Consider the following 27,842-nt stretch of genomic DNA (forward strand, 5'->3'; position numbering starts at 1 on the left):
AGTGACATTTAAGGTCTTTAAAATAGTACCTTTACACTTGGCATTTTTAATATTAATTTGGTGATGATAATAATATATAGTTCTAAATTTAGTAAATTCTACTTAAAGGACAAAGTATCTTCTATACCACCTGGAAAGGGGGGTAGGGTAGAGGGATACTAGATGCTCAAAAAATGATGTGACATGTGTTTGATAGACACAAAATAGATGTAATTTAGATAAGAGGGATCTGGGCATGTGTACACATCGTCCATTACTTTCCTACAACTAGTTCTCGATATTTTATGACTTGGTCTTTTTCTTGCCCTCTTCAAAGCCTGGAGTTTGTTGCAATGCGCGCTATAGTTCTCAGAAACACTGGCCGCCTGACAAGCTGGCTGTTTGGCTAGTCTGAAGGCTGAGGCTGCTGCAGGAAAAGTGGGTTACATGACAGTACAGCTCTGCTGCTGCTGTTGCTGGAGATGGAAGACCAATAGCCTCCGACCAAGCGCACAGGGCAGGATGAAGCAGCCAAGGTCTTTGTGAAGGTTCCTGGCCACTCCCGAGCTCAGTGGGAACCTGAAGAAGGTAAGTGCCCTCGGTGAGCCCTGAGACCTGGGTGGTGCGACAGAGTCTCCTGGCTGAGTTCTTCTCACCCCGGGCAGCTGCTGGTGGCAGCATCCACACAGACCCTGCTCTGCCCTGGGTGTGTGCGGGTGAGCGAGTCCCCGTAGCCCCTGCAGCGCCGACCCGGGGCCAGCTCCCCGGGCGGGCTGACCTTGCCGCGGGCGGCCAGGCTGGCGCAGTCCCCGCGCCGCATTGCCGGCTGCTCCTGCGGGCGCCCACGGCACCCGGACCGCGCGCCCGCGCTCCCACCGCGCCCCACGCCCGCGGCCGAGCGGGCTGCGCGGACCGCGCCTGAGGCTCCGGAGGGTGGGGCGGCGCGCGCCCACGGGCCGGCCGAGGGCGCCTCGCGCCGGTGCACGCGCAGCGGGTGGGCGTGCTCAGGGTGCGCGCCACCGCTGCCGCCGCCTCAGCCTGTCGCGCCGCCCGCGCCGCCCGCTCCCGGTGCTCGGCCCAGCACGTCGGCTCCGGAGCGGCCGTGGGCAGCGCGGGCCCGCGGCGTAGAGTCCGCCGGCCTCGGACCCGCGTCCCGCACGCGGACTGTCCCGGTAAGCGAGGGCGGGGGCGGGGGGACCCCCGCCGTCACCCCGAGGGGCGGGTCTGCGGTCCAGGACTCGGATCCTGGTGCGGGAGCCGCCCCCACGGGGCCCCTGTGCAAGTGGATGCACGCCAGTGACCGCCGCCTCTACCCCGAGAGCGTCCGTGGGACGGGCATGGCGGGAGACGCCCAGGGCGCTCTGCACTTTGTGCCTTGCACAGCCCCAGTGTGGAGGCACCCTCCCCAGGCCCCCAGGGGGGCCTTCTGTGTAAGTGGAGTGGCATCAGGGTAGTCTCTGGACTTGGCTCCCTGGGAGAACATCTGGGAACCTTAGGGACTTTCTCAGTGGTGTTGGTGAACCTCAGGTGATCTCAGCCTGTGCCCCTAGAGATGCCAAGAAAGAACCTTTGGCTGGAGAAATGGGATCCATTTGTGGCATCATAGCTCCAAGGACTTTGGCACTGACCTCCTGAGGGACTCAGTGTGCCCTCATTTGTCCCCCTCAACCTAGTGGAAAGGAGTGGGGACTCTATGGGGCTGTGGCCTTTGTTCATTCCATTTCTCACACTGCCCCAGTAGAGCGTCTCTTCTGAATGACAGCCCGGTTGGCTTCACGCTGGACTTTCGGGGAGACTGGAACTGCTTGTAAGAGCACAGGGCCCAAGGGGTACCAAGATCAGTGAGGCCTCCAAATCAAAGATAAGATATCTGAACCTGTGAGCTTGACTATCCAGAAACACTAAGACCAAGTTTCTAGAGGAAGGACTAAGCGGGAGGGAAGCATTCTTGAGAACTAGTGTGTCAGGCACTGTGCTAGATTTGTTTAACCACCTTACATAATACTTAACAACAGCTTCATCAAATTGCCCCCATTTAAACATTAGGTATTTGTGACGCAGGCTTAGTACTTTGCCCGAGATCACAAATGACAAAGTCTGTTCTTCACATTTAACTCAGAGAAAAGTGTCAAAGAGGGACAGAAGGAAGAGAGGCTGTTTGTTACTAAGTTGTGCTGAAGGGTCAAGCGTGGAGCTTTGCCAGAGCATATGCTCCGCAGAGGTGATACTTGAAGGGAGGGGGACAGTTTATCAGAACCTGAGGCCATTGGAGCAGTTATCCACTTAATCCCCTGAGTTCAATGTATGGCTTCCTTTGTTGGTAGCACTACTGTAATGGTGTGGTGGTCTTTGTCGGGAATTGCTTGGGAGAACTAGAGGGGCCACCTTCCCTGCTGCAGGACCTTGGGGGTGAAGAAGGAGAGACACTGTCACTTCTAGGAGTCACCCACACTTCCCTTGTGGCCCTGCATGTGCACCAGTGGACAGTAATCCACAAATACCACCCAGGACACTGTTGATGAGTTCTGTGTGAGAAGCAGAAGGGTGGAAAGGATGGGAGCCGAGAGGCTTGCTGGTCATCTGTCATCCGGGAGAGAACCAGATACAGCCATATACCCCTGTCTCACCCCTCAACACTTCCATTTCAGCTGACTCCTAAGGGTATAACTTTGGGCCCAAAGATAGATTCTTGCTTCTTATCCAAAATGGGAGTGTGAAAGGGCCAAGCCACGTAATTTACCACAGAGCCGTTCTGGAGTGTCCCTGTTCATCTTTGTCCTGTTCTGCACAGCCAGACCTAGTATCCTTTCATAAAACTCTCCTCCTAGACCTGGGCCCCAATGAGAAAGGGCCGATCAGAGCATGGGTCCCTCACATATATACTCAGGCTTGGTCCTGATTTCCTTTGAAAATATATATACCTACTTCAGAGACTGAGGCAGGGGGCTTGCCACAAGTTGAAGGCCAGCCTGGGCTACTAGAGAGACTGTCTCAGAAAAACAAACCAAGAAAACTCTGTCTTTCTGCACTGGCTATGGTAATCTATGCCTGATATCCTGGTACTTGGGAGGTAGAGGCAAGAGAATCTCAAGTTCAAGGCCAGCCTGGGCTGCATAGAAAGTTCTAGGCATTGTCTCAAAAAAAAAAAAAAGATAAAAAGAAAAAGAAATGTTTCTTTGGGTGTCTGGGATTACATCTTGAGAAGAGGAAGCTACCAAGAAAACTGGATAACCTAACTGACCAATTGTCTTCCTTAAGTACTTGGCTCCTTTAAGGATTGGATCGTTGTTGTACCTCATGCATAGCTCAACAAGCAAATCTGACAGAGGTTCATATTAGTTAGCATCTGACATAAAGTTGTTTATAATCCCCTTTCAGCTTAGATCCCCTCTCATTAATTCAAATATATATATATATATATATATATATATATATATATATATACACATACACATACACACACACATATATAATACATATGCCAGGATTGTCTCTGAGATATATGTATATCTCAGAAACAATCCTAGTAAACCCAAGTGCTGACCAGTGAGTGTACTCTGGCCTTTCACAGCTCCCCAGCATGTGTGTGTGTGTGTGTGTGTGTGTGTGTGTGTGTGTGTGTATTGTTTTAAGAGAAAACCAAGACCAAGCCTGAAAATATGGTGGCATTTGTTCTAATTCAGACATTTCTTTTTGTTTGTTTTATTTTGTTTTTGTTTTTTTTTCAAGACAAGGTTTCTCTGTGTAGTCCTGACTGTCCTGGAACTTGCTCTGTAGACCAGGCTGGCCTGAATTCAGAGATCTGCCAATCTCTGTCTCCTAGATGCTGGGCCAAAAAGCTCTCAGATATTTCTTGTTGGAGTATGAGGAGGAGGAGGATGATGGTGGTGGTGGTGGTGGTGATGATGATGGTGATCTTTTCACTGGGGACTCTGAATATTGCACTCCTTGGTAACTTGGGAAAATTACTTGATTGATCTAAGTGCTCCCCAAAACTTTGATCCTCGGTTCCATCTCCTAATGTCTAGTATTGAGTAAACATTAAATTTCAAAACTTGTCAGAATAGTGCCTGAGCATAGCCTTAATCTTCTCAAAAATAAAATGCTTCAATCCAAAGGGAAATAAGAGGAGAATGCCCCTCCCCCACCTGAGTACACACAAATGGGTATGGATTTTCAGCCTTGGATTTTCCATAGATTCTCTGGCCACACTGTAGCTGTTTTCTTCTTCCCACACTACCCATGTATTTCTTTAAGTGCTTCCTTTTCTTGGAACATGGATAATAAGAGCTCCCAGGTCCATTTTCCACAGCTCCTCGTTTGTCCCAGCACACCTGTTCCTAAGTGGATCATCGTCTCCCATCTCTTCAGCTACAGTATCTGTTGTCTTTGGGTGCCACATACCTGTCTTGCAATTCTTCCTCATTCCCCAGATTCACCTCACCTATCCATAGCTGACGGGAACATCATTATCTAGTCCTTCCTTCAGTCTTAATGAGTACGTTCTGATTGGAACTGTTCTACCAGCTTTGGGCTGAGAAGCATTGGCTGTCAGTGTCCAGCTGGACACGCAACTCTTGGTTCCATTATAGCATCTCTCCATGCTCCACCCACCTGCCGGCAATCCTCTCAGAGGTCCGCACCCACCCTAAGTGCTGCTGACCTGCCAGCACTGTGCTGTATAAACAGGAGACTTCCTGCCCTCGAGGAGTTTGCATAGAATCTGTCTGCATTTCATCACTCGATTGCTATTAATACAAAGTGCAGGAAAAGTACCGGGGGAAATATGGCTTTGTGGGCTCCCCACGGCGGTCCGTGTGAGTGTGCCGTCTCCCAGGTATCACCCACCGACAACTACTGCTAAGATGAGCTTCTTCTTCATCTTCCAACCCCTGCCCAAGTTACTCTTACCCATACATATTGAGCAAACTGGCCACACGCACGCTTGCCTCCCTGTGCAAGTCATCTATGTGGATAGCAGATTATGAGTTAGAGAGCCCTTTGCATGTTATGATCTCTGTTTGATGGAGACTGTTTCCTGTTGCTATGGTCTCTCTGCAACACTCAGTGATTCAGCTTCACTGCCCTCTTTTTCTTGTTTGTATTTGTCCTTTAAGCTCCAGTCTCCTTAGACAAAGGCCAGTGGTTACTGCAGCCCCTCCCTGCCAGGCCTTAGGTTGTGGGAGAGTTCTATGCTAGAGAGCTGTGAAGGGCCAGAGCACACTCAGTGGTCAGCCCTGGGGTTTACCGGGATTGTCTCTGATCATCCTGGCCAAACTTCCTTCCCTGCCCCCGCCCCACTTCCCTGAATTCAAATGAATATTCTCTTTTAAACAAATATTTTAGGCATACTACATCAAACCAGTCCTTTGAGCTGATGTTAATTCATATGTGAGTACAGATTTCCTTGCCTATTTCTATCCAGCACCAGGGCCGGCTTCACAGCTCTAAGTCATGGTGGAGTCTCCATATAGCTCCATGCTTGGCATGTGTTTTTACCTCTTCCTGGAATGCTTTTTTTTTTCCTCATCCACTGGGTTAACTCCCACTCATCTTCAAAATTTAGCTCAAGCAACACCTTTTTTTTTTAATCCTACACGTATGCCCCCTACACATGCACACACTCCTGCATCCTCACAGACTGAGACTCCATCTCTTCATCCTAGTGACAGCTATTAGCACTTGATTTGTGCCTAACACATAGTAGGCTGCACACACACACACACACACACACACACACACACACGCACATGGGGTGGGGAAAGCTTATAGACTCAATAAGCAAGAGAGTGGCAAGATAGTTAAAGTGTAATAACTGCATAAATGAAGCCGAACCTGTGCTTCAGGGACCTAAGAGCAGAAAGCAGGGAGTGCCTCTCCATCTTGCTGGGAAAATTCACTTGCTGAGTGCATTCCCACCAGCCAATCACTGCCAGTGCGATGTTCCTTAACTGTTGCTCTGCTTCTGTGGGAAGTCAGAGCTGTAGCTTTTAATGAAGACAGCCCAATCCCCAGAGGCTAAAGATCATGCCATCATTTTGCTCTCATGTATATTAAAGCCTCAGTAAATATTAAGCAGCAGCAGACTTGTCCCTCCTGCCTCGGAGCCTGGAGCCGAGCTGGGAGACAGTTTTACCCGGGCTCCAGCCTGTCTGCTTCTTAGAATCTCCAGAAAACCTCTCTGCAGTTCCGGTGACTGTCTTCCTAGATAGGCAGAAGTGGACCGAAGCAGATGGGGAGGGTGGCTTCGGGGTCTACAGTCATGAGAACTGACACCAGTCTGTAGGTTATTGCCAGGAGAACGGCGACTAGAAACAGACTCCCAGGACACTGGATGGAGAAACTGGATTCCTAAAGCAACAGGCAGAGGAGAACAGCTGGACCACTTGGGTTGCCTCAAAGACCTGCAGAGGGTAAGGGAATTCTTCGTGAAGCTTTTGCTTACGTTCTTCAGGTTGATGTTGATATGTATGGTGAGCCCGGGGTCTGTGCTGTATGCTTTTAAGTCGTGACTCACAGGGCGTGGCCCTTCTTGGGCTCAAATGACCCTTTTTCAGGGGTCACATGTCAGATATCCCTGTACAGTAGATATTTATGTTACGATACATAGGGGTAGCAAAATTACAGCAAGGAAATGATTTTATGGACGGGGGTCACAACAGCATGGGGAACTTCATTAAAGGATCGCAGCAATGGGGAGGTTGAGAATCCCTGCTCTGATCTTTACAGACCCCCCCAGTTCTGTTGGTTTTCTATATCTCTGTAACTTTTACCTTCTGTGTGAAGTGTGTAGCTTTACACAGTTCTTAGTCCTTCGGCCACACACCTCCAGGAACAAACCAACCAACGTAACTATTATGCCTGCAAGCACAGACGCGTGCTCAGCATCTCTGGTTCAAACCCAGGAACAGGGAGATGCATTTTCAAGCTTTTTTCTTGTGCCCTAGCAAGCTTCACCCCTGTGGGCCAAGCGATAGTCAACAGGGCAGAGAATATGTACCATAGACCCGGAAATGGGCATTTCTCTTGTCTTAACTTTGTGGTTGCAGAAACTAGCTAAATTAAAATGGTCATCCCTCTCACCTGGAGCCAGAGCATAGCAGGCACTGTCCTCTGTGGCAGAAAGCCACCCATAGCTACCAGAAGGCTGGTATTCTTATTCTCAGTGCCCTGACCCACCGTTCAGGCCCCACCTCTGAGGAGGCAGCGAGGATGTGATAGGCTGAGTTGACGCTGTGTTTCTAGAACTGAGTTCCAGAGCCTTGCTCTGATCACATTTTTGGCCAACTTTGGTTTTGTCTTCTTTTGTTTTCAGTGCTGGGGATTTAATCCAGGAGCCCATGTGTGTTCCACAGGCTCTCTTCCACTGAGCCACACCCCCAGACCTCAGTTCAGTCTGCAAGACTGAGTTGAGCTAAGTTGGCCAGGTTAGCCTTGAACTCACTTCACAGCCCAGCCTAGCTTTGAACTTGTTGTGAACCAAGTACTGAGTGGTTGGAATTACAGCCCTAAGCAGGCCTAACCTCTGGCCAACACTGATGAAAAGAGAGGATACTGACTCCATGTCTGAAATAAACTGACTTTGCTCAGTCATCTCGGCAACATTCATGCTTGGGAAAGATGGTGGGGGCCGTCAGCATTTTCTACCCTTTGTTTTCATTTCTTTCTCTGCAAGCTCAACTCTTTTGTGTGTGTGTGTGTGTGTGTGTGTGTGTGTGTATTCCTCTGTAAATCAGGTTGGCCTCAAACTCACAATGATCCTCTTGCCTCAGCCTCTCAATGTTGGGATCACACCACACTCAATTTTCAGACATCCCTCAGTTCCCTTCTCACTTAAGGGTTCCTTTGCCTGTCCCTGCCTAGGACCACCCTCACAGCCTCCAGAGAATCCCTTTTAATTGCTCTTGGGCCTTCCATACGGCTGCCATTTCTATACAAAGGATCAGGTTCAACTGAGTAAATGCACTTCATGTTAGCCCTGCCTCTGAGGCAGCCTGCTGCCCAGCCTCTCCACCGCCACAGATCTTTACAGAGAGAGCATAGGCAGAGGGCTTCCCTTGCTGCCTTCGCCTTCCTTATTTCTTTACCATCTCCTGCTGTGGAGCAAAACCTCTCCACTCCCACGACTTTGCCCTCATAACGAATCCCATTGCGTTCTTCGTAGGTGCTCTGCAAAGAATGGGTGTGTCTTGCACACACATTCTGAGCTACCCACATAGTCATTCTGCCTGACAAATACATCTCAACAGCCTTCTCCTGCTGAAAGGAAGATTCTGATCGTTGCCACTTTCATGTCTTCCTGTTCGTACCGTCAGCTGCACTTGCTCTCTCTATGGTCTCCTACCACCTGCTCTATCCCAGAGGTGTTCTTTAAGCCTCTCTTTATACACCCCAAAATCTTAATAGTCACATCATTTCTGAGACAACGTCTTCTTATATCCCCTTTCCATTCTTGTTGGAGAAAGTGGGGGCTGGGGGGAGGGGAGATTCCGCCCACCAGCCAAAGAAGCAGTCATTGAAAACCTGTGAGATCTTAGCAACTTCACTACCTCTACCTTTCAGCTTGCTCTTCTTCCTAGGCCTCCTTCCAGGCCAGGAGAGGCCGGGCTTTCTCTCCAGGCGGTCCCTCTTACCCATTGCTAATCAGTGCCACTTGTTTCATCCAGGAATTCCGGCTGCCTGTGTTAATTCCTCAAACACCACAGGTGCCTGTCTCCGTCTCCTCTACTTCAGCACGCTCACTCCACTCGCTTTTAATCAAGGTGGCTTCTGCAGTACTCTTCATTAAACATTAAGAGACTTAGCCTTATTCTTAAGGCTTAATTCTGTTGTGTCCTCGCAGTTTATAATCAGATCACAGCCACGCCATTTCAAAATGATGAAAATAAAATGAACAAACAAAAAAATGGCTTGAGGTCGTGTTTGGGTCGTAGTGGCTTCCTATTAATGGTTCTACTTCACAGCTCTTTGCCTTAGGGACATAAAGCAATCTAGAAAAATGGACCTTCCCCAGCAAAGGAAATAGCCTGTTCAACGAAACCGTGGCAAAGAGCGTCGTGTTGTTTGCTTTTTCTATTTGATTATTTTGATAGCGTGTCCCAGCTCTGTCTTCATAAAAGTTCCTCCAAAATCTAAACTCGCAAAATGACTGCAGGGACTGCATTACAACTGAGGGATCTTGGCATCTGACAGAGTGAGTGCTCTCTTAACACAGAGCAGTGGGGGGAAACAGCTGCAGGGTGGAAGGGCTCTGTGATCCAGCCGCTGCTACACCAGCAATAAGTGACTTCACGTACAGAACGTACAGAACGGTGCTGCCAACCGGCTAGCTAGCTCAGTATCCTGCATTACATCATCAGAAGAAGCCAAAAGCCAAACGCACATACTGGGTCTCTCCCGGTGAATCGGTCTTGGAAATCGATTTAACTATGTTCAGGGTCTCCAAATAAATGTTTCCAACTGAGGCTCAGCCCAGGCCTTCTCTGGACTCATCACTGTTGTCCAGGATGTCTGACATCATTTCTAAGAAAGAGGTGCCTCGCATCTCTTTGGAGAACAGGTTCATCTTCTGTGGCCCCCGGAGCCTGGTGGATTCTGCGGAGACCTGGGGTTCTGCAGCCTGTTACACTGACAAAAAACAAATAAATGTGTTACAAATATAAGTGTATCTTAGAATTGCTATGCGTTCCATCCACTCACTTATCTCCTGGAGTTTTTACATAGACTCTCCCTGCTCCCATGATCCAGCTCACCCACCGTTTGGAAACCTTCACTCTCACTCTTGTGTTTCAAAACATTAAATCAATTCTGTTTATAATTTGTCTATTAAGTTATCCTGCACTTTCTACTAGAATTCTTTCTACCCTCTTACAATTGTTTTTTTAAATGATTCAGTAAGGCAGAAGGGCATGATGGCAGGTGCCTTTAATCTGACTCAGGAGGCAGAATTGGGTGGGTATCTTCAATGTCTAGGCCAACCTGGGGTTCCAGGTCACTCAGGGCTACATAGAAAACAATCATTAGTAAAGGTTGTTTTACTCATGCCCACAGTTCTAAAGGGATCCATCTGTTGGATCAAGTATGGGGTTTTTTCCCCTCTTCCTTCTCTCTTATTCATCCCTCTCTTCTTCCTCTTCTCCATTTCTCCCATCACTTCCCCTTAAAAATACAAATCTATTCTCTTGCAATATTGGAGCCAATGACAGGACCGGGTCTCAATGGGCTAACATGAAGGTGTCCGTTCGTTCGCAGGGGAGCACAGCTCTCTGGAGGATCCAAGGGTGTGCCTGTTTCCTTGCCCTTTCCAGCTTCTTAAATCCACATACATTACTTGGCTCTTCGCCCTCTTTTTTTCAAAGGCAATCTTCCCTGTGTCCCATCACAGAACTGGCTTCCTTGGTCAGTCTGTCTCTAGTAGACCCCCCATCCACACAGACTGTCAAAAGCAGCAGGTTTCCTTATATTCTCGTGTTATAAGTGGCCATCTTTAAATCAAAAGGAAGACTGCTTGAGTCACAAGCCCTGAACTCAGTCCCAGCACTGCCAAAGAAAAAGAAGTGCAATTCTTTAATGAATAATATTTACTGGGAAGTGGTGGCACACACCTTTAATCCCAGCACTCAGGCAGCAGAGGGAGGTGGATCTCTGAGTTCTAGGCCAGCCTGGTCTACAGCATGAGTTCCAGGATAGTCAATACTACACAGAGAAACCCTGGAGAGAGAGAGAGAGAGACCCCAACTCTACTCCCCAAAAAAATAATGAATTAAACAAAATGTCTCAATTGAACAAAATGTCTCAAAAGACATTTATATGGAAAATAAATACATAAAAGAAGTGTTCGCCATGCTTAGTCACCAGGAAAATACAAATCTAAAGTGCACTGAGAGTCACCTCATCCCTGTCACAATGGTTGTCACCATGAAAACAAACAGCAAATGCTGGTGCAGCTATTGGGTTATTAGTCCAGTCTCTATGGAAATAAGCATAGAGGTTCTAAAAAAGAAAAATCTAAAATGAGGCTGCCATACTGTTCACTCCTGGGTTGTTACCTGAGGAAATCTAAATTAGAATACACCAGAGATAATTAAGCCAAGCATAGTGAAATTCGCCTGTAACCCCAACACCCAGTAAGCTATGGTAGGAGGACCCTCAACATCCTGGCCAACCTAGGTGAGTTGCAGACCAGCCTGGGCTACACAGAGACTCTGTCTCTAAACAAACAAACAAACAAAAAAAGTAGCGATCTCTGTACACCACTTTTTGCTGTTGTTTTGAGAGAGATCTCACTATTAGACTTGGCTGATCTGGAGGTCCTGTGTTAATGCTCTTAACTGATGAGCCATCTTTCCAGCCCCCATGGGGTAGTTTTAAAAAGACGAGAATTATCAGGAACCATCACATATAGTAAAAAAAAATTATAATCTTTGGGTTCAGTTACAAGTTCACAAATAAATACTTGTATATACGGTATTTCCTCATAAAATGTACTTCTCTGCATTGCAGTAAAAAAAGAAAATTAAAAGGGGGGGGGCACAGTGCTGGAGAGATGGATCAGCAGTTAAGAGCACTGACTGCTCTTCCAGAGGTCCTGAGTTCAATTTCCACAACCATATGGTGGCTCACAACCATCTGTAATGGGATCTGATGACCTCTTCCAGTGTGTCTAAAGACACCGACAGTGTACTCATCATATATATATATGTGTGTGTGTGTGTGTGTGTGTGTGTGTGTGTGTGTAATAAAATCTTTTTAAAGGGCTGGTGAGATGGCTCAGTGGGTAAGAGCACCCGACTGCTCTTCCAAAGGCCCAGAGTTCAAATCCCAGCAACCACATGATGACTCACAACCATCCGTAATGAGATCTGGCGCCCTCTTCTGGGGTGTCTGAAGACAGCTACAGTGTACTTACATATAATAAATAAATAAATAAAAAAAACAAAAAATCTTTTTAAAAATTAGGAGTGGGTATATGGCTTGGTGGTAGAATGCTTACGTAGCATTCCTGAGGTCTTGGGTTCCATCTTCAGCTGAACAGTTTTTTAAATTAAAACGTCCCACTTAACATATAACAGGAAAACAGTAGATCTGGATATATAAATGCTTGTATTGAAAATAGCAGCAATGGGGACTGGAGAGATGGCTCAGTGGCTGAGGACACTGGATGCTCTAGGACCTGGGTTTGATTCCTAACACTCACATGGTGACTGACAACTGATTGTAAGTCCAGTTCCTGCGGGTCTCACACCCTCTTCTGGCCTCTGTGCGCAATGCATATGTAGTACACATGCGTTCATGTAGACACAACACACATACACAAAAATAAAAACAAATCTCCTTAAAAGGAAGCAAAGATGGCAGAGAAGAGTTGTGTGTCCGCTTGGCATTCCCCACTTGGTGTATGTATCTCAGGTCTTCCTGCCTAACACAGAGCACAGTTACTGCCCGTGAGGCATCTGGACCATGTTGGAGTCATAGGCCCATTGAGAACCCCAGAGTCTAACCTTAACGCTCCACTACAGTCTCCCATTGGCTCTGACTACCGCCATTAGGTCACTTGGGCTTGTAAAAGAACATGAATGCTCAAAATGCCAAGATTGTGTGCTCCCAATAGTCCAAAGCAATGAAATAGCTCAAACTGAAGTTAGCTGCTAATTCAGGGTAAGGGGAGAGATAGGGAACTGGAATATATAGAATAGAAAATGTGAAAACTACCTACATCCTTTCTTTAAAACTTAGATCCTGAGTTTGTTTCTTTTGTATTGCTGTGGTAAGTTACCATGTATAAAATGTATAAAAGAGAGAGTTTGGTTGGACTTCCTGAGAGATAAAGTCTGTAACGGCTGAACGACCAACCGCATGGCGACAGGCTGCTGGAGAAGCATCTGAGAGCCTACATTTTGATCCACAAGCAGAAGGCAGAGAGTGCTAATGGGGAATGTTAGGTCCACCACCCCACCCCACCCCTGCCAGTGACACACCTCCTCCATCAAGGCTTCCCAAACAGTCCTGCTGACTGGGAACCAAGTAGTCAAACACAGGAGCCAGCCTAAGGAGGCCATTCCCATTGGAAGACCACAGATCTGTCAGCGGTCTGTGGCATGCCCTGTTCATAACTAGGCTTGCATATTTTGGACATCTTTTCACAGCAACACACTTCCAATTCAGTGTTGATCGTGTTGTGACTCTTCCCCGGCCCATGCTATCCATTTTTTCTTTTTAATGTTAGGAACAAAGCATCTTTTTTTAAAAAAAAATTAGTTTTTGCTATTATTTATTTATATCCCAAATGCTGCTCCCTTTCAGTCCCCCTTACAGAGACCCTTCCCCACCCCTTCACTTCACTTCTGGGAGGGTATGCCTCCCCCTGGATATCCCCCTAACCTGGCACATCAAGTTTCTGGCAGAAATTTTTATTTGTTAGGATGGCAGGTGCTTGTGGGGGACAGAGGGCATCCAATGCCCTAGAGATGAAGTTAGAAGATTTTGTCAGCTGCCACACATGGGTGCTGAGAACGAAGTGTGGGTCCTGTGCAAGACCTTTGTGAGTTTTAACAGCTGGGATGTCTCTCCTATCCCGATTTTTTTTTCAACTGGAAGGAGGAAAGTATTTTTAATCAGAATTTAGTTTGAGGGCCTGGAGAGATGGCTCAGTGGTTAAGAACACTGGCTGCTCTTCCAGAGATCTGGATTGAGGTCCCAGCTCCTACAGAGTGGTTCACAGCCATCTGTAACCTCGGTTTTGGGGAATCTGATGCCTTTTTCTGGCTTCTGAAGGCTCCAGGCATGCAGGTGGTACCAGACATACATGTTCTCAAAACACTCATAAAAATAGACTTAAAAAAAAAATCTACTCTGATTGTCCACTGAGGCAGGAATTCCTAGATCTTTTCAAAAAACCTTTGCCACTGTGACCCTGTAAAACAGTTATGGATAGACGGTAAACATCCATTAGTATTATATCACGGTTTTTTATTCTTTTGAGTTGTATCTTAAATTTTTATTAACTAACAAATGAAAGAGGCAGGTCTTCTCAGTTGACCGATTGAAGAATATAGGTCTCTGTCAGGTGTGATGGCACACACCTTTAATCTCAGCACTCAGGAGGCAGAGGCAGGAGGATTTCTGTAAATTTGAGGTCAATCTGGCACATAGTGAGTTCCAGGAGAGTCAAGGCTACAGAGTGAGACCCCATCTTTTAAAAAACGGGAATATGAGTTTTCTTGGTAACAGTAAGGTCCAGACTAGAGATGTGTATCACTGGGGTGCATACAAATAATAAATATTTTATAAAGAATATATGGTTATTACCAGGCATGGCATATAGTAAGGTTTTATTTGGAAAAGCAAGTTCTTGACTTGAAAAGATTTGATTTGAGTTTCTGACACCTCCCCCCGCCCCGTGTGTGTGTGTGTGTGTGTGTGTGTGTGTGTGTCCACACACAAACAAGCAAGTGCGCGTGCATGTGAAGGCCAATTTTGGGTGTCATCCCTGGGAGAGACGACCGTGTCTCTCATCAGGGCTTGGGACTTGTGGGCTAGGCTGGATTTGCTGCAGTCAGATTTGTCTCTCATTTCCTTAGACTGTGATTGCACACGCACCGGCACCCCTGGCTTTTTCTGGGGTGCTGAGAATCCGACTCAGGTCCTCATGTTCTCATAGCAAGCTCTTTACAGGCTGAACCACCTCCCCCACCTTTAGTTTTGTTTTTCTTGAGGCAATGTCTTATTCTGTAGCCCAGGCTAGCCCTAAACTCACAGCAGTCATCTTGCCTCATCACACACACACACACACACACACACACACACACCATCCCACCCCTGAAGTACTAGAATCACAGGCACGAGTCACCAGGCCTGGCCTTGAAAATGTTTGTTAACATCTGTTATGTTCCGGACACCTCACCAGGGTGGCGGTAGGTGCTGTTTGGGGTGAAACAGTCAGAGGGAGTTGGCATTGATCAGATAATCATCCCATTAAGGAAAGTGAGTGCTCTGGAGCACAGAGCACGGCCCCAAAAAGCACTCCAGCCTGGAGTCTGAAGTGACTTCCCCAAACGGAAGGACACTCGAGCAAGCTGGAAAGAGTAGGCAGTAATTGGGGTGTTCGTGGTTCCCAAAAATAGAGAAGGCATGTCAAATAAAGACATGGCAGGGCTAGCAGAGCTCGTAACAGAGACTAGCAGGGAAGTCCAAGGCTTACCTCCTAAGCTGACATAAAGGCACAGACCTGAGGGATTCTATCCTAAAGGCTGCAGAAAGCCGATGGAAACACTCATGCTGCTATGGATGTTCCTGAGTGTCCTGGGGTGGCCTTAATTTAACATGCACAAAATCCAGCGGCGACTCCTCCTCCTCATTTCCAGCTCTCTGGCCATTCTTCTGGTCTATTTAAAACCCTTCTCTTCTATTTCATCCTTGAGCCAATGAGTTACCAGTTTATTCCTAAAATTCTCTAAAATTCTGGTTCATGGTGACAAATGCGCTCAGTGTCACGCCTGCTTCAGTTGAAAGCCTCACCATCTTACCTGAACTAGCGTAATGTCTTCTAATTGTCTCTACCTTGCCTCTTACCCACTGTCACCTTTTCCCCAAAATAAACTGAAGATGGCTTCTCACAAATTCCCTGAGGTCCACTGTGACCCGGGAGTGTGGTCTCATGCTTTTTTAAAATCCTTAAAAATAACCTGATTGCTCTATAGTTTGTACCATGAAATTCACTCATTTAAAGTGTAGCACCAGAGTATTTTTAGCATTTGCACAGTTACACAGTCATCACTACACTTCAACATTAAAACACCTTTGTTGCCACCCAAAATAAGGCCAGACCCAGTAGCAGCCACACCCACCCACAACTTTTCTGCAGACTTAGGGAAGCACCAATCTATTTTATTTCCTTAGATCTACTGGACATTTCACACAAACATAATCACAGAACCTGTGTTCTCACATGAGTATCTCCTTTGAGATATGTCTAGTGTACACCAACACTTCATTTCTGAGAGAGAAGGCTCTCCCAATGCATGGATAGGTGGCCTGGAGTTCCACTTGCTTCTTGGGGTCTGATGTTTAAAGACTTGAGTGGTGTGGTGCTAGCCCATCTCCATTTCCTATGAGTGCCTTGAACATGTACTGTTCAATAAGCCTCGATTGCAGTGTGCCGAGGGCAAGGTCAAAATGGACTGTGCTCTGCTTACTGTGAACACACATTCCTCGGCTGACTCTCACTGAGCTCCCAGAGTAGAAAGGAAAACGCCAGCTTCACACTGTGCAGTCACGACCTCACTTTCCCACACTGTACTGTGCCCCTGCAGAGGAGGACAGGGGCACTATTCCATTTAGCTGGTGAAAAGCTACAGACCTTGGACAGTGTGAAGGCAAAGGTGAAGATGTGAGTGGAACACGAATAAGGTCTCAGGAGAACAAAGCACCTACCATAGAGCTTGGAGAGATAGGCCTACTGTCTGGGAGAGACCCACAAAGGGGTGTTTGTGACCTTGGCCACATACACAGGGAGGTGACAGAGTTCCCCGAGTGCCTGATTCAGAAGTCTTCCAAAAATAGAAATCCATTCACTCTGGCTGGAAAACTAGCCAGCACCTCAATGGGAACAGACCCTGGGTGGACTGTGCACAGTACTTCCTGAAGGTGCTTTCTTTCAATCAGAGAAAACCTGCAGTGTGTTGAACCCCTTTTTAGGGAAGAGGAAAAGTTTAGTATCTGGAGTCCCAACTACCTCAGAGTAGCAGAGAACCGACACCCCTGGGCTAGGTCAACTCTCAAATAAAAAGGAAGGCAGATACTATTTCATATGTTATAATACTAACTACTTATTAAGCACCATTTAACCTTTTCTTGCTTGTATATAGTGTGTATGTGCTCTGTGTGCATGCACGTGTGTCTCTGTGTGCCTGTGTATGTATGTGTACGTGTGCCTCTGTGTGTGTGTGCGCCTGTGGATGTGCACGTGTGTGCAGGTATGTCTATGTGTGCCTGTGTATGAACTTGTGTGCCTGTGTGTGTGCATGTGTGTCTGTGTGTGTGCGCATGTGCATCTCTCTGTATGTGCACACACACACGTTTGGCTGAGGTCAAACCTAAGGCTTCGTGAATTCAGCACAAGCTTTCTCCTGTGGCGCTATATCAACAGTCCAAGTTCATTTCCCTCATGACAACCCTGTGCTGTGTGCTGGATAGATACCCCTCACCCTGTACGAGGGAAAACCAAAACTAGCCAGTCAGAAGCAGATCCAGAGGCTTCTGACGTCTCAGCGCGTGCCCTTCCCAGTACGCCTTGCTCCTAGGAGCCATGACCGACACTATTTAATAGTACCTGCCTCTTCCATGAATGGATAAAACTGATTTTGTCCACAGAGCCATGGGGGTGTTGATGTCCAAGCGGCAGACAGTAGAGCAGGTGCAGAAGGTGAGCCTGGCTGTGTCAGCCTTCAAGGATGGGCTACGGGACAGGCCTTCCATTAGACGTGGGGGTGAGCTGCCAGGGTCCCGCCGTGGCACTGTGGAGGGCTCTGTTCAGGAAGTACAGGAGGAGAAGGAAGCAGAGGCGAGCGCCCCCGTGGTCCAGGAAGAGAGCAGTATCAACCGCGCAGCCTGGGAGCGGCTCCGAGATGGGCGTGGCGTCGAGCCTGAGGAGTTTGACAGGACCAGCCGATTCACGCCCCCTGCCTTCATCCGCCCCACCCGGAAGCTGGATGATGACAAACCTCCAGATATCTGCTTGGAACCCCGGGAGCCTGTGAGTGTTATATTAAGGCAGGACTTCCCTGTCTTAGCCTTTATACGGATCAAAGAACAGGGAAAACGGGGAAAGCTAGGTGTGGTTGAAGCGAGACTCAGCACCAGAAGATGGAGTGGAGTTCGGAACGGTCCTTTTCCCACAAGACAGGTTGAGATGTGTCTCAGTGCAGGTTGCTTGCCTTACGTGTTCAAGTCCCTGTGTTCTATCCCCAGTACCACAAAGGAAAATAGTATTTCATGTGACTAGAAACACTAGGTATATCTTGGATTAGTCGTGGGGAAGGACTTGAGCTTTCCTGTGGTAAGGAACAGTGGCATGGCAGACCTAGCACTCACCCTGTCATCCTTGGATTCTCACCCACAGAGAGCACTAACCCTTGGAGGGGGCATTTGGGAAACTGAGAAGGGGGAACTGGGGTGAGTTAGAAGTGTTAAATGCCATATAATGCTTGGGACAGTCACTCACACAGATTACTCTATATAAAATGGGAATAGAATCCCTGTTCAGAAACAGTAACAGAGCCTAAGCAGCTTCCTAGTGCTCGTCCACCAGGAAGAACGCTTACACCTTAACTGTGGCCCTAGAGAGGCCCGGCCCATGCGGCAGGTGTGGGATCTTGCTATCTGTGCTTTCAAACCCTTCTCGTTCCTGCAAGGTTGTCAACGATGAGATGTGTGACATCTGTGAAGTCTGGACCGCTGAGAGCCTCTTCCCATGCAGAGTCTGCACCAGGGTTTTCCACGATGGTTGCCTGCGCCGCATGGGCTACCTCCAAGGGGACAGTGCAGTGGAGGTGACTGAGATGGCCCATACAGAGACAGGCTGGAGCTGTTACTACTGTGTGAGTCTGGACTGCAGGACAGGGGGAAAACTCGGTGTTCTTCCCAGAGAAAGTCTTAAAAGTGACTGTTTCTAAGTAGTGACCTAAGGGGCTTTTCTAATAGTGCATGCAAGGGTCCTAGAGCTAGAGGTGCACTATATGGCACTTTAAAAACATGCCAGTAGCAAACAGGCCCAGTTGTAACACAGCAGACCTTGCCAAGTATGTTCCAGAGGGAGCAAGCCACCCTCGGTTAAGAATCATAAAAAGAATAGCCTAACCTATCAATAGTCATTCTGCATGGGGCAGTGCTTTCTCTACGAGCCTGTGCCTGTCACTCCTTGTACTCATCTGAGAAACCAACCTGGCATCCTGAACAGCTCACTTCCAGCAGAGGGAGATTCTGTTACGGGAAACACTTAGTCCCATGGTCCTCGCTTGACCTGCCGCCTGTTAGAAGCCTTTGTTCTTCGCCTCTGAAGTAATCATTATGTGAATTAAAGAGCAACGCTGCATTGATTCAGAACTCTGCAAACTATATATAAATACCTCCCAACTTCTAATGGCAGAAAGAATCTAAGGTGTCGCCTGCTGAACGCCAGATTCATAGCCATTTATCATCACGCCTGCGTGGAATCCCGGACTTCCCTGCCTGCTGTGCGGATGTCTTCCCTACTCTCTGGTTCGGTGTAAGGAGCAGCTGGCAACTGTCTTCTTCCACTGTCTGCAGAAAGCAGATAGGCGCAACTTTCTCACTCTCCATCTATGGCTAATTCACAAAATGAAGCCACAAAATGAAACCTACAAGTGACTTTCAGCTCCTGAAAATCCTTGCCTGTAAATTATACCACACCAGACTCTGCGCTGCAGTCTTCCCCTCCACTTCTGCCCCAGTCTGTACACGCACACACATGCACACATGCACACACAGCCACCCGAACACCAGCTTTTCCATTTCAGCAGCCCTGGTTGCCAATGTGCTGCCAGCATGAGCCTGTGTCAGTCTGTGTCCCTCTTCTGTCTCCCGGGCACTCTCTGCTTCCTTCCCAGCTCACTGGGGGCCAGCTGCTGCCACCACCTCCACAGGCCTTTTGCACACCCTTCCTTCCAGTTCATCCCTTTCTCTTCCCTCCACTCACAATCACACTTCTTAAGAGCATTTCACTGCCTCCTGACTTCTCTGCCCTCCAGTGTGACCTCCGCCGTCAGCACTTTGTTGAGTTGGCTTGTGTTGAGGCCACCGACAATCTTCTGACTTTCTCAGGCATCTTCTTAGTCAGTCTTTTTCCTTGTTTCCTCCTCTTTCGCCTGGCAGTTAGCTATTTTCTAGAATTTATACAATATATGCAAGCTAGAGAAAGTGTTTCCAAACAACGAATGCCCGGATGCGTGTCTGACCAGTACTAGCACCGCCCACTATGCCATGCCGCAGTCTTCACTTGGTACCCAGTACTCCCAAGGGTCTTCCAGCCTTCTCTGACCTCTCCTCCGCACCCGTGGTTTGTTCCAGTTCTAGATGCTGTATTCCTCAGGATTCCATTGTCTTTCCCACTGTATTCATCGTCTTTGAGTGACTTTGTCCTATAACCTACAATCAAAATATTAACGATGCCCGTATCTGTGCCCAGACTTAAATTTCCTGTCTCAGGGGCTTATCCATCTCGATGTCTCACCAGTACTTCATGCTCAGAATGTCCTGAAATGAACTGATGTTCCTGCCTAAGCCTGCTCTTTCTCCACTCCTTTCTTCTGTGAGCAGTAGTATCTATCATTCCCCAGTTTCCCAGCCCCCACTCTTCCGGTACCCTCCCTCATCCCCCACTGCCTGTACATCAGCAGGTTCAATGACCTCTGACACCTCTCGCTTCTTCCCTCCCCTGTCCGCTGGGTTTAGCCACCCGCTTTTTCTTACCTGTGCCTCTGGAACAGCACCCAGCGACGATCCATACCACCAGATTTTGCTCTTCTAATCCGTTTTCCCTCAGAAGGCAGAGATCTGACCGTGACAGCTGCCCCTCTGAGCCTCCTCAATGTCCTTAGAGTAAAGGCCCGAGTTACGGGGCCCCGTCAAGGCCATCTGAGGAGCATCACAATTCTTCATTTCGAGTTCTCGCCGATTGCCTTCACACTCACATGCAGCAGCCACACAGTACCAAACATCCCAGTGCTGTGCACACTCAGGTGCCCAGGACACGCCAGGCATTCAGTGACAGAACCATAGGATTGCTTGTGAAACTCACGTGATGTCTGAGTCTGCTCCTGGCTGCTATGCTAGGAGCAAGTTAACTAATCAGTAATGCTAACAAAATGAGATCTCAGTGCTGCTTTAGTAATTAAACTCCTATGACACCATAAAAATTGGTTTTGTTTAGGGACATTTCGAAACCCATTCTTGAGCCATTTAAAGTTGCACAACCCACTAGAAGCAGGGCTATTTTTGTTTTTTATAACTAAAATGTGCTTTAAGCCTGGCCACAAAGCCAGTGGACATAAAATAAATACATACTGAGCAGCTGATGGGTGGAGCTAGGACCTATAGCTGAGTATCTGTCTCTCTTTACACCCACAGCAGCTTTGGGGGTTGCTTCTGGGGCATCCCTAGGGCAGCTCACAGGCTAACTTGGAAGCAGGTATTGAATAAAGAGACTGGACCAGAGCCAGGATAGCTGGATTCTAGGGGGGATTCATCCCGAGAGTCACTCAGCTCCAAGCAGATCTTCCCTCTGTGGTTGGGATGGGGGGGTTACCTCCTCTCTGGTGGGGGTGCTGTTTCCATCTCTCTTGATCCTTAGCTTTTCCCTTGTCACTGGCCTGTGTGGCCACTAGCTAACTCCACTTCTACTTCCTTCAGGACAACCTTAACCTGCTGCTTACTGAGGAGGAGATGTATAGCCTCACTGAGACCTTTCAGCGGTGTAAAGTCATCCCTGGTAAGCCGGCTAGCGCTGATGAGAAGGGGCCAGACACATCATCCCCTTTTATCCTTCCTGGGGTGAACGGTGGGTTTTGGGGAGTAAGGATGAATGGCGCCCACTTCCACCACAGCTCCCCCGAGCTCCTCTGGCTACGGGAGGCATGATGCGACAAGAGCTGGGGCCGTGGGGCCCTGAGGGTGCCCTGGAGGACAGTGAAGGTGCCCAAGGCGAGGAAGGTGGCTGTGGCCAGCAAGGGTGCCTCCCACAGATTGCTCCCTGACACTGGAGGACTTTGTGCGCTACCGCCACCAAGCAGCAAAGCGAGGGGAGAGCAGCAGGGCCCTGACTGACGAGCAAGAGGAGCAGGCAGCCCGCCAGTTTGCAGCTTTGGACCCTGAACAGCGGGGTCACATAGAGTGGTCCGACTTCTTGTCCCACGAATCCCTTCTGCTGCTGCTGCAGCTGCGTCCCCAGGTGAGGAGTGGGGGCAGTGAATGTCCATGGGTGACAGAGGTCTAGATGCATGCTGGGTGTGTCGGGGAGCACTGGGAACTGTCTAAGCAAGAGCATGTATCAGGAAAGGGTTCCAGGTCCATCCAGCGACAGATGACCAGTGACCAGGGCTGCAGAAACTGCTTAAGAAGAATGGCTTGTTCCGGACTCCTCTAAAAATGACAGGCTACCAAAAAAAAACCTATCTCTTCTTCCCCAGAACTCTCTCTTGAGGCTTCTTACCGTCAAGGAACGGGAACGAGCCCGAGCCACCTTCCTGGCACGGGGCAGAGGGAGCACCATCAGCGAGGCGGAGTGCCACCATGCCCGGCACTCTTGGTTCTGTAAACGCCTTACAGAGGCTCCTTCCTGCAGTGTCAGGTCTGCGCCTTCCCAGCCCTACCCTGCCCTGCCTAACCCCTCTTTCTTAGCCCCCCCCCTTCCTCTTTCTCCCTGGAGGTGCTTGGTGTAGCATGTAGCTTCTTTTCCATCCTACTGAGAAAAGATCTGCCAGTGAACTAAGTAGAGGGCAGCAATCCTATCGGCAGTCTGTGGGACTGCCTCTGTCCTAAATTCTCTGCCGCCCTGTCTCGAAAAGACTGGATAGGCATGGCTAGGTCCATAGGTTCGCCCGAGTTTGGGAGGAGTCCAGGCCTGTTGCTGTCCCACTGCTAACCTCATGCTCTTGTGTCTGGCAGCATCAGCCATGTGGGACCTATAGCAGACAGCAGCCCGGCTGCCAGCAGCGGCAAGAGTCAGGAGAAGGCCCTGCTGCCCACAGAGCAGGAGTCCAGGTGAGCTGAACCTCATTTCTGCTGCTGTCTATAGCTTCCACTGCCATAACACCCATGTAAATAAAGGAGGGCATTACTACTACCCCATAACAGTAAATGCTCATCCTAGAAACCAGGCTCCAAAAGGACACATTTGACCCCAGGTCTCCAGGGCAAAAACATCTGATCTGCTAGCTTTTTAGCAGAGCCAATCCTAACTGTATTAGTCATGAGGCAAGCCCCACTGAGTTTTGTCCAGTCCAAGGCAAACTGCCACTGGGATTGGGCCTTCTGGGCCTTCCGGATCTGTGCCCCACCTTGCAAACCTGTTCTCTCCCTCTGCAGATATGTGGATTGGCCCACCTTCCTAAGAGAGAACGTCATCTACATCTTGGCTGCTCGTCCTAACAGTGGAGCGATCCACCTGAAGCCCCCAGGATAGGTGGGACAGAGAAGCTCAGTTCTGGGACGGTGGCATCCTCTCTCTCTCCTTTCCTTTCTTTTTCCTTTACCAACCTCTGGCACTGAGACTCATGGGAATGGGACACTGCCAACATCTTAATTTGTCATTAAGCTTTATGGCACTAAAGCCACCGTTCCCCTCACAACAGAGGCAGTATGTGTATTGCCACAGTGAGAGGCCCTGAGAGCTGTGGCATTACCTGCTATGGATCACCTCCTGCCCGCACATCATAAAACTACCTGCCACCTCACGCATACGTGTGTGCACATGCACATACAACCACATACATGCCTAGACATCCATGCCTTCAAACTCCTTTGGTTCTTTCTTTGATGAAAAAGGACCAAAAGCCTTTTGTTGAGCCCCCCTGGTTTAGATAAGAGGGTCTCTTCTCACTCTTTATTGGTCAGTTCTGATTCCCAGGAGAAAGAAGGGGACAGTTTGAATTCACTTCCCCTCCAGGAGTTGCCGAGAGCCCCCCCCCCCTGCCCACATGGAAACGCCCTTCAGTGACGACCACTGTTATTTGTAAGTGTCTGTATATCCCTCAGGTATGCCGTGGTGGGAGAACAGTTCAAAACCATCCCGAAGTTTGTGTTTAAATTCTGATTCCTTGTGATAGAGAAGGAACCTAGCTTGTGGATTTCTGCCTGGAGAAAGTGGAGACAGTCTCTCCCAGAGAGCCAGAAGTCTAGGAACTTTTCAGCCAGGTCATCCAACTTCACAAGTCCTTAGCAGAACAGGAAAACCAAGATGAGACCCCTGATCCCTAGTCTTCAAATGATCCAAAGCTCTAGGGACCCAAGAAGAACAGATACACTGGCAGGGATCACTGTGTGTGAGATGCTTTAGCCTAGGTGGCAGCCTCAGAGGCCGAAGGAGGATGCATAAAAGAAAGCCCGGGCTTTTCCTACTTTCCAGCCCAACTCAGCCACAGACATAGAACTGTGGCATCATATGGAGGGCAAGCCAACCTCTTACATAGCCAGAGGAGCTCTGCAGAATGCCTATGCAGTTGTGCTTTTTAAGAAGAGACAACAAAGGCTTGAGAAGATTTGTATCTCAACTGTCAAGAAGTCCTAGTCAGCGTCAGAAGGGGGACAGTGTGTTCTTCTCCCGTCGCCCCAGTCGCTGCTTCTCCCTGATGCTCACTCCGCGTCTTCCCCTCTGTGCTAGGAGATGAAGCTAGCCTGAGAGGACCTTGTGGACAAGTGGAGAACGCCATGGGTGTAGCAAGCTTGGCCTCCAGGCTTTGTGTAACCCCATCACCCAGTTCTGAAGCTCTGGCTGGAGTCAGAACATGGTGTGGGTCAGCCCTAAGACCTAGGGATCCAGGTTCTGGATTTCTATTTTCAACCAGATGACTTGGGTATGGGCAGTTCTGACAGCTAGTTCTTCAAGAGAGAATTGAGCAAAGTCCTGCAGAAAGCTTGCATTGTCTCCGCTGCTGAAAGCACTTGTACTAAAGTGGATGGTTTCAGGAGAAGGAGCACGCTGCTCAGTGTTGAGAGGCTTGGATGCCATGGGCATCTCCAGCCAAGCCTTGCTAAGAGCCGTGCATGCTCTCCTTCTGTAGGACCTGCCTTACCTAGAAGCAGGGTAGTATACTGCTGGAGACAGATTATTTAGGACCGAAATGAAGCAGGCAGGAAATACATGTGGGTTCATTTTGAAACCCACAGCTTTTAAAAACTATTACTTAAAGCTGGGCATGGTGGTGCATACCCTTAAACCCAGCCCTTGAGGGACAGAGGCAGGTGGATCTCTATGAGTTGAAGGCCAGACTGGTCTAAATAGCACGTTCTAGGCCAGCCAGGATTACACAAGTGAGACTTGGTCTGAATAACAACAATGAAAACGACTCGGCCATGTTCCCAGGACTGATCAGTAAGATGGCCCGTTATTGAATCGAGTCGAAAACAAAGCACAAACCTGCTGAGCTCAAGGACTGCATCTGTAGCAGCCAGCCCTGGGGTTTTCCATTGAGAAGATTAAAGCATGCTAAATTCAGGGGCTCTTGCTCGCTCTCCCGATGAGTCATCTTTCTCTCTCTCTCTCTCTGTGGCTGTGGGCTGCTGAACCCCACAGAGATAATTCATTTCTGGGCTTTGGGAATTGGACAGTGCTTGTCTGCCACTCCCCAGCTGTGGACACTGGGAGTCCGTCCATCTCTTCTTGTTCCATGGTCCTCTACAGACCAAGGCGATGCTTACCACTTTGGAGCAGCTGTTTCTTGCTTCTGTACAGTTGAATGGCAGAAGCCCACAGGCTGAATCGGACTGTGCAGAGCCAGCCCCACAGCTCATCCTCAACAGGACCAGGCCTACCTGGGATCACCTCTTTACCCAGGATGGCACAGGACAGCTGACCTCTTCTCCATAAGCATCCAGTGTTGTTCCAAAAGGAGGGCCCATTGCTCCCTAGTCCGTTGTTACAGAAGCCCGCCCCAGCCCTATGTCCATAATCTCTCTTTGACGTGGGCTCCCTGGAGCCCCCTGCAGTGTTTATAGAGGTACACTGTCATCAACCTAGTAAGACTCGTTCCCTTTCCAAGCCTTTCTATCACTGTGACTGTCTAAAACTCTGCCAAGTGCAAAGATTAATGTCTGGCTCTGATGAGGGTCTGAAAAATGTTTCAGTCTTTCCCATCTTGGCTGCCGAAAGTAAAGATCAATGCTTTTCTCAACACCGTCCATCCTGAGCTCCAAAAAATAGAGGCTTGGGTTGCATATATACTTCTCTGAAGACCACTTCCCCCAAGCCTGGTTTTCATCCAGAAGTTCTCCTCCTTATATTCAGATTAACTAAGGGAACATCAGGATGCCACAGCAGAGCTGCAGGGACAGAGTCGCTGAGAGTGGCTCAGCACTGCATAACCTCTCCAGGTCTGTCCCTTGGCCTCCTTCCCCCACAAGACATTTGAGCAGTGGCCCCTATGATATCCCAGGGATGAAGCAGTTTCCGTATTCCTAGGTACTGATTCAACTCAAGTGCTCTTCTTTTGAGGAAAGCCGCAGCAGAAGCCATGAATACATTGCCTCTTTCTAGCCCCAGCCCAAGGAATGGGCTGGCAGGGTAAACACTTGCCTTTCTGGCCCTAGTGCTTCCTAAGGGAGGTCACCTGGACCTTGTTTAAGTGGCCAAGTCTTGGAGTTCCCCCATTCCTATCACCAAAACAGAAAGCACAGAATTCGACTGCCTGGGAAGAGGGCACCCCACTGGGAAGTGGGTGCCAGGGTTGTCCCATGCCTTAGTCCAAAGCACAATAATCATTGCAGGCATCACGGCTTCCCAGAGTGCATAAATCAGTAAGGCTAAGAGAAAGGATCGACAGAAGCTGTCTAGCAGGGGCCCATCCAGCCATGACTCCCCAAGAGCCAAAAGCAAGCAACCTCGAGGCACGAAACTTGAACTGGCAGCAGGCTCTGGTAGTCCATGTCTCCTTCCAACCAGCAAAGTAAAGACACAGACACAGCTGTGCACCGCATATGTATTCAGAGAGACACAAGTATATAGAGTCATTCATGGCCCCGAGTATGGAAAATAGGGGCAAGTCTTGTCTGGACTGATGATTAAGAGACCCGTTTCCATTCTGGAAATCCATTCCAAAAAACCGTATCACTCGTCAGCATCTTCATAGCACAAGCATCGAAGAGTGCTCTTACACAAACCAAACAGCTACCACATTAGTAGGACTTAGTAACTTGTGGGACCACCATTGTGCATGCCATCTGTTGTTGGTTGAAATGTCACTATGTGGCACGTGACTATTCTGTACTTGGCTCTAAAAGGCCAAACAACTTTAATGCCAAAATTTCAGAACATCCTGACAGCATCTGTAACCATGGCCCCTTTCTAGCCTGCCATTTACAGTGGAGCCAAATCGCCACGTCCTCCTTGCCATCTGGGTTTCGTCTGCTCGCTGTATCTCTCTTGTCCTGGCTGCAGCCCAGACAAAGGAGCTCTTGAGTGAGCATGATCAGTATACGGCCTGGTCCCACAGCTCAGCCTGGGAATATGGTGGAGCTGAGCATTCCTCCTGCTGTTGCTGGCCTATTGCCACTATGTTTGGCAACCTTGTAAAGAAAATGATAGGCTACAGAATCCCCACTAGACCAACACTAAAGAAAAGCTGATTCCCTCTGGGATGCATGCCCCAGGGGCCCAGAGCTTGGAGACACAGGTTAAGTCTTATCTAGACAAATAGTTTAGAAGCCCATTCCATTCTAGTTTGGAATAGAAAGGGTTGCCCTTTCTATATCCATAATCAGCAAAGGCCTTCAAGTTCAGCCTCCAAACATTAAGGGGTATCCATGGTTTGTTTCCAGCCAAACAGACTGGGAGGGGGGCTCTGAGAGCCCTTCAGTAAGCGAGGACCCAAGGCCCTCTAGCTCCGCATGCCCTTCCCGTGTACTTTCTTGCTGAAGGTAACATGATAGTAATCAGAGGGGACCAACCCCAAGCCCTGTCTTCCTGTCTACAGCTGCATGATTCTCCCTGTGACAGCCTTCACAGTACTCCAAGCAGGAGCCCTCAGAGGCTGGGCACTGCAGACACCATAATAAACCAATTGCAATGTTGTTTCTGCTCCTTCTTCCTAGTGTTTGGGGGATCCTCCCATCTCCCTGTCCTGTCCCATCAATGA

General features: G+C 48.7%; 1 protein-coding gene across 9 annotated transcripts; it reads left to right on the forward strand.

Annotated features, from left to right (window-relative positions):
* The first annotated feature begins 363 nt into the window (after window positions 1–363).
* On the forward strand, window positions 364–27,761 carry Phf24 (PHD finger protein 24). 9 transcript variants are annotated; one of them, XM_085839366.1, is made up of 10 exons: window positions 1,007–1,151; window positions 6,266–6,392; window positions 17,350–17,401; window positions 17,513–17,731; window positions 18,390–18,575; window positions 21,406–21,484; window positions 21,738–21,943; window positions 22,182–22,342; window positions 22,660–22,755; window positions 23,080–27,761. In XM_085839366.1, exons 3-10 carry the CDS (start codon window positions 17,354–17,356, stop codon window positions 23,174–23,176), a joined length of 1,092 nt encoding a protein of 363 aa, XP_085695492.1. In that variant the 5' UTR covers window positions 1,007–1,151; window positions 6,266–6,392; window positions 17,350–17,353; the 3' UTR covers window positions 23,177–27,761. The 9 variants fall into 9 exon arrangements, with proteins under 9 accessions (XP_085695489.1, XP_085695493.1, XP_085695491.1 ...); XM_085839363.1 differs by lacking the exon at window positions 1,007–1,151 and adding an exon at window positions 364–567 and having other exon boundaries at window positions 17,350–17,731; XM_085839367.1 differs by lacking the exons at window positions 1,007–1,151; window positions 6,266–6,392 and adding an exon at window positions 364–567.
* Window positions 27,762–27,842: the final 81 nt, after the last annotated feature.

This window comes from Mus caroli, unplaced genomic scaffold (assembly GCF_978045245.1).
Source record: "Mus caroli unplaced genomic scaffold, Mus_caroli_1 scaffold_6, whole genome shotgun sequence".
In the NCBI taxonomy this organism is placed as follows: domain Eukaryota; kingdom Metazoa; phylum Chordata; class Mammalia; order Rodentia; family Muridae; genus Mus; species Mus caroli.

Coding starts and splice junctions, on each gene's coding strand:
- Phf24 (XM_085839363.1), top strand. CDS start 17,354: ATGGGGGTGTTGATGTCCAAGCGGCAGACAGTAGAGCAGGTGCAGAAG. Junction 18,576..21,405: donor GCTGGAGCTGTTACTACTGT/GTGAGTCTGGAC, acceptor TACTTCCTTCAG/GACAACCTTAACCTGCTGCT. Junction 21,485..21,737: donor GCGGTGTAAAGTCATCCCTG/GTAAGCCGGCTA, acceptor TGCCTCCCACAG/ATTGCTCCCTGACACTGGAG.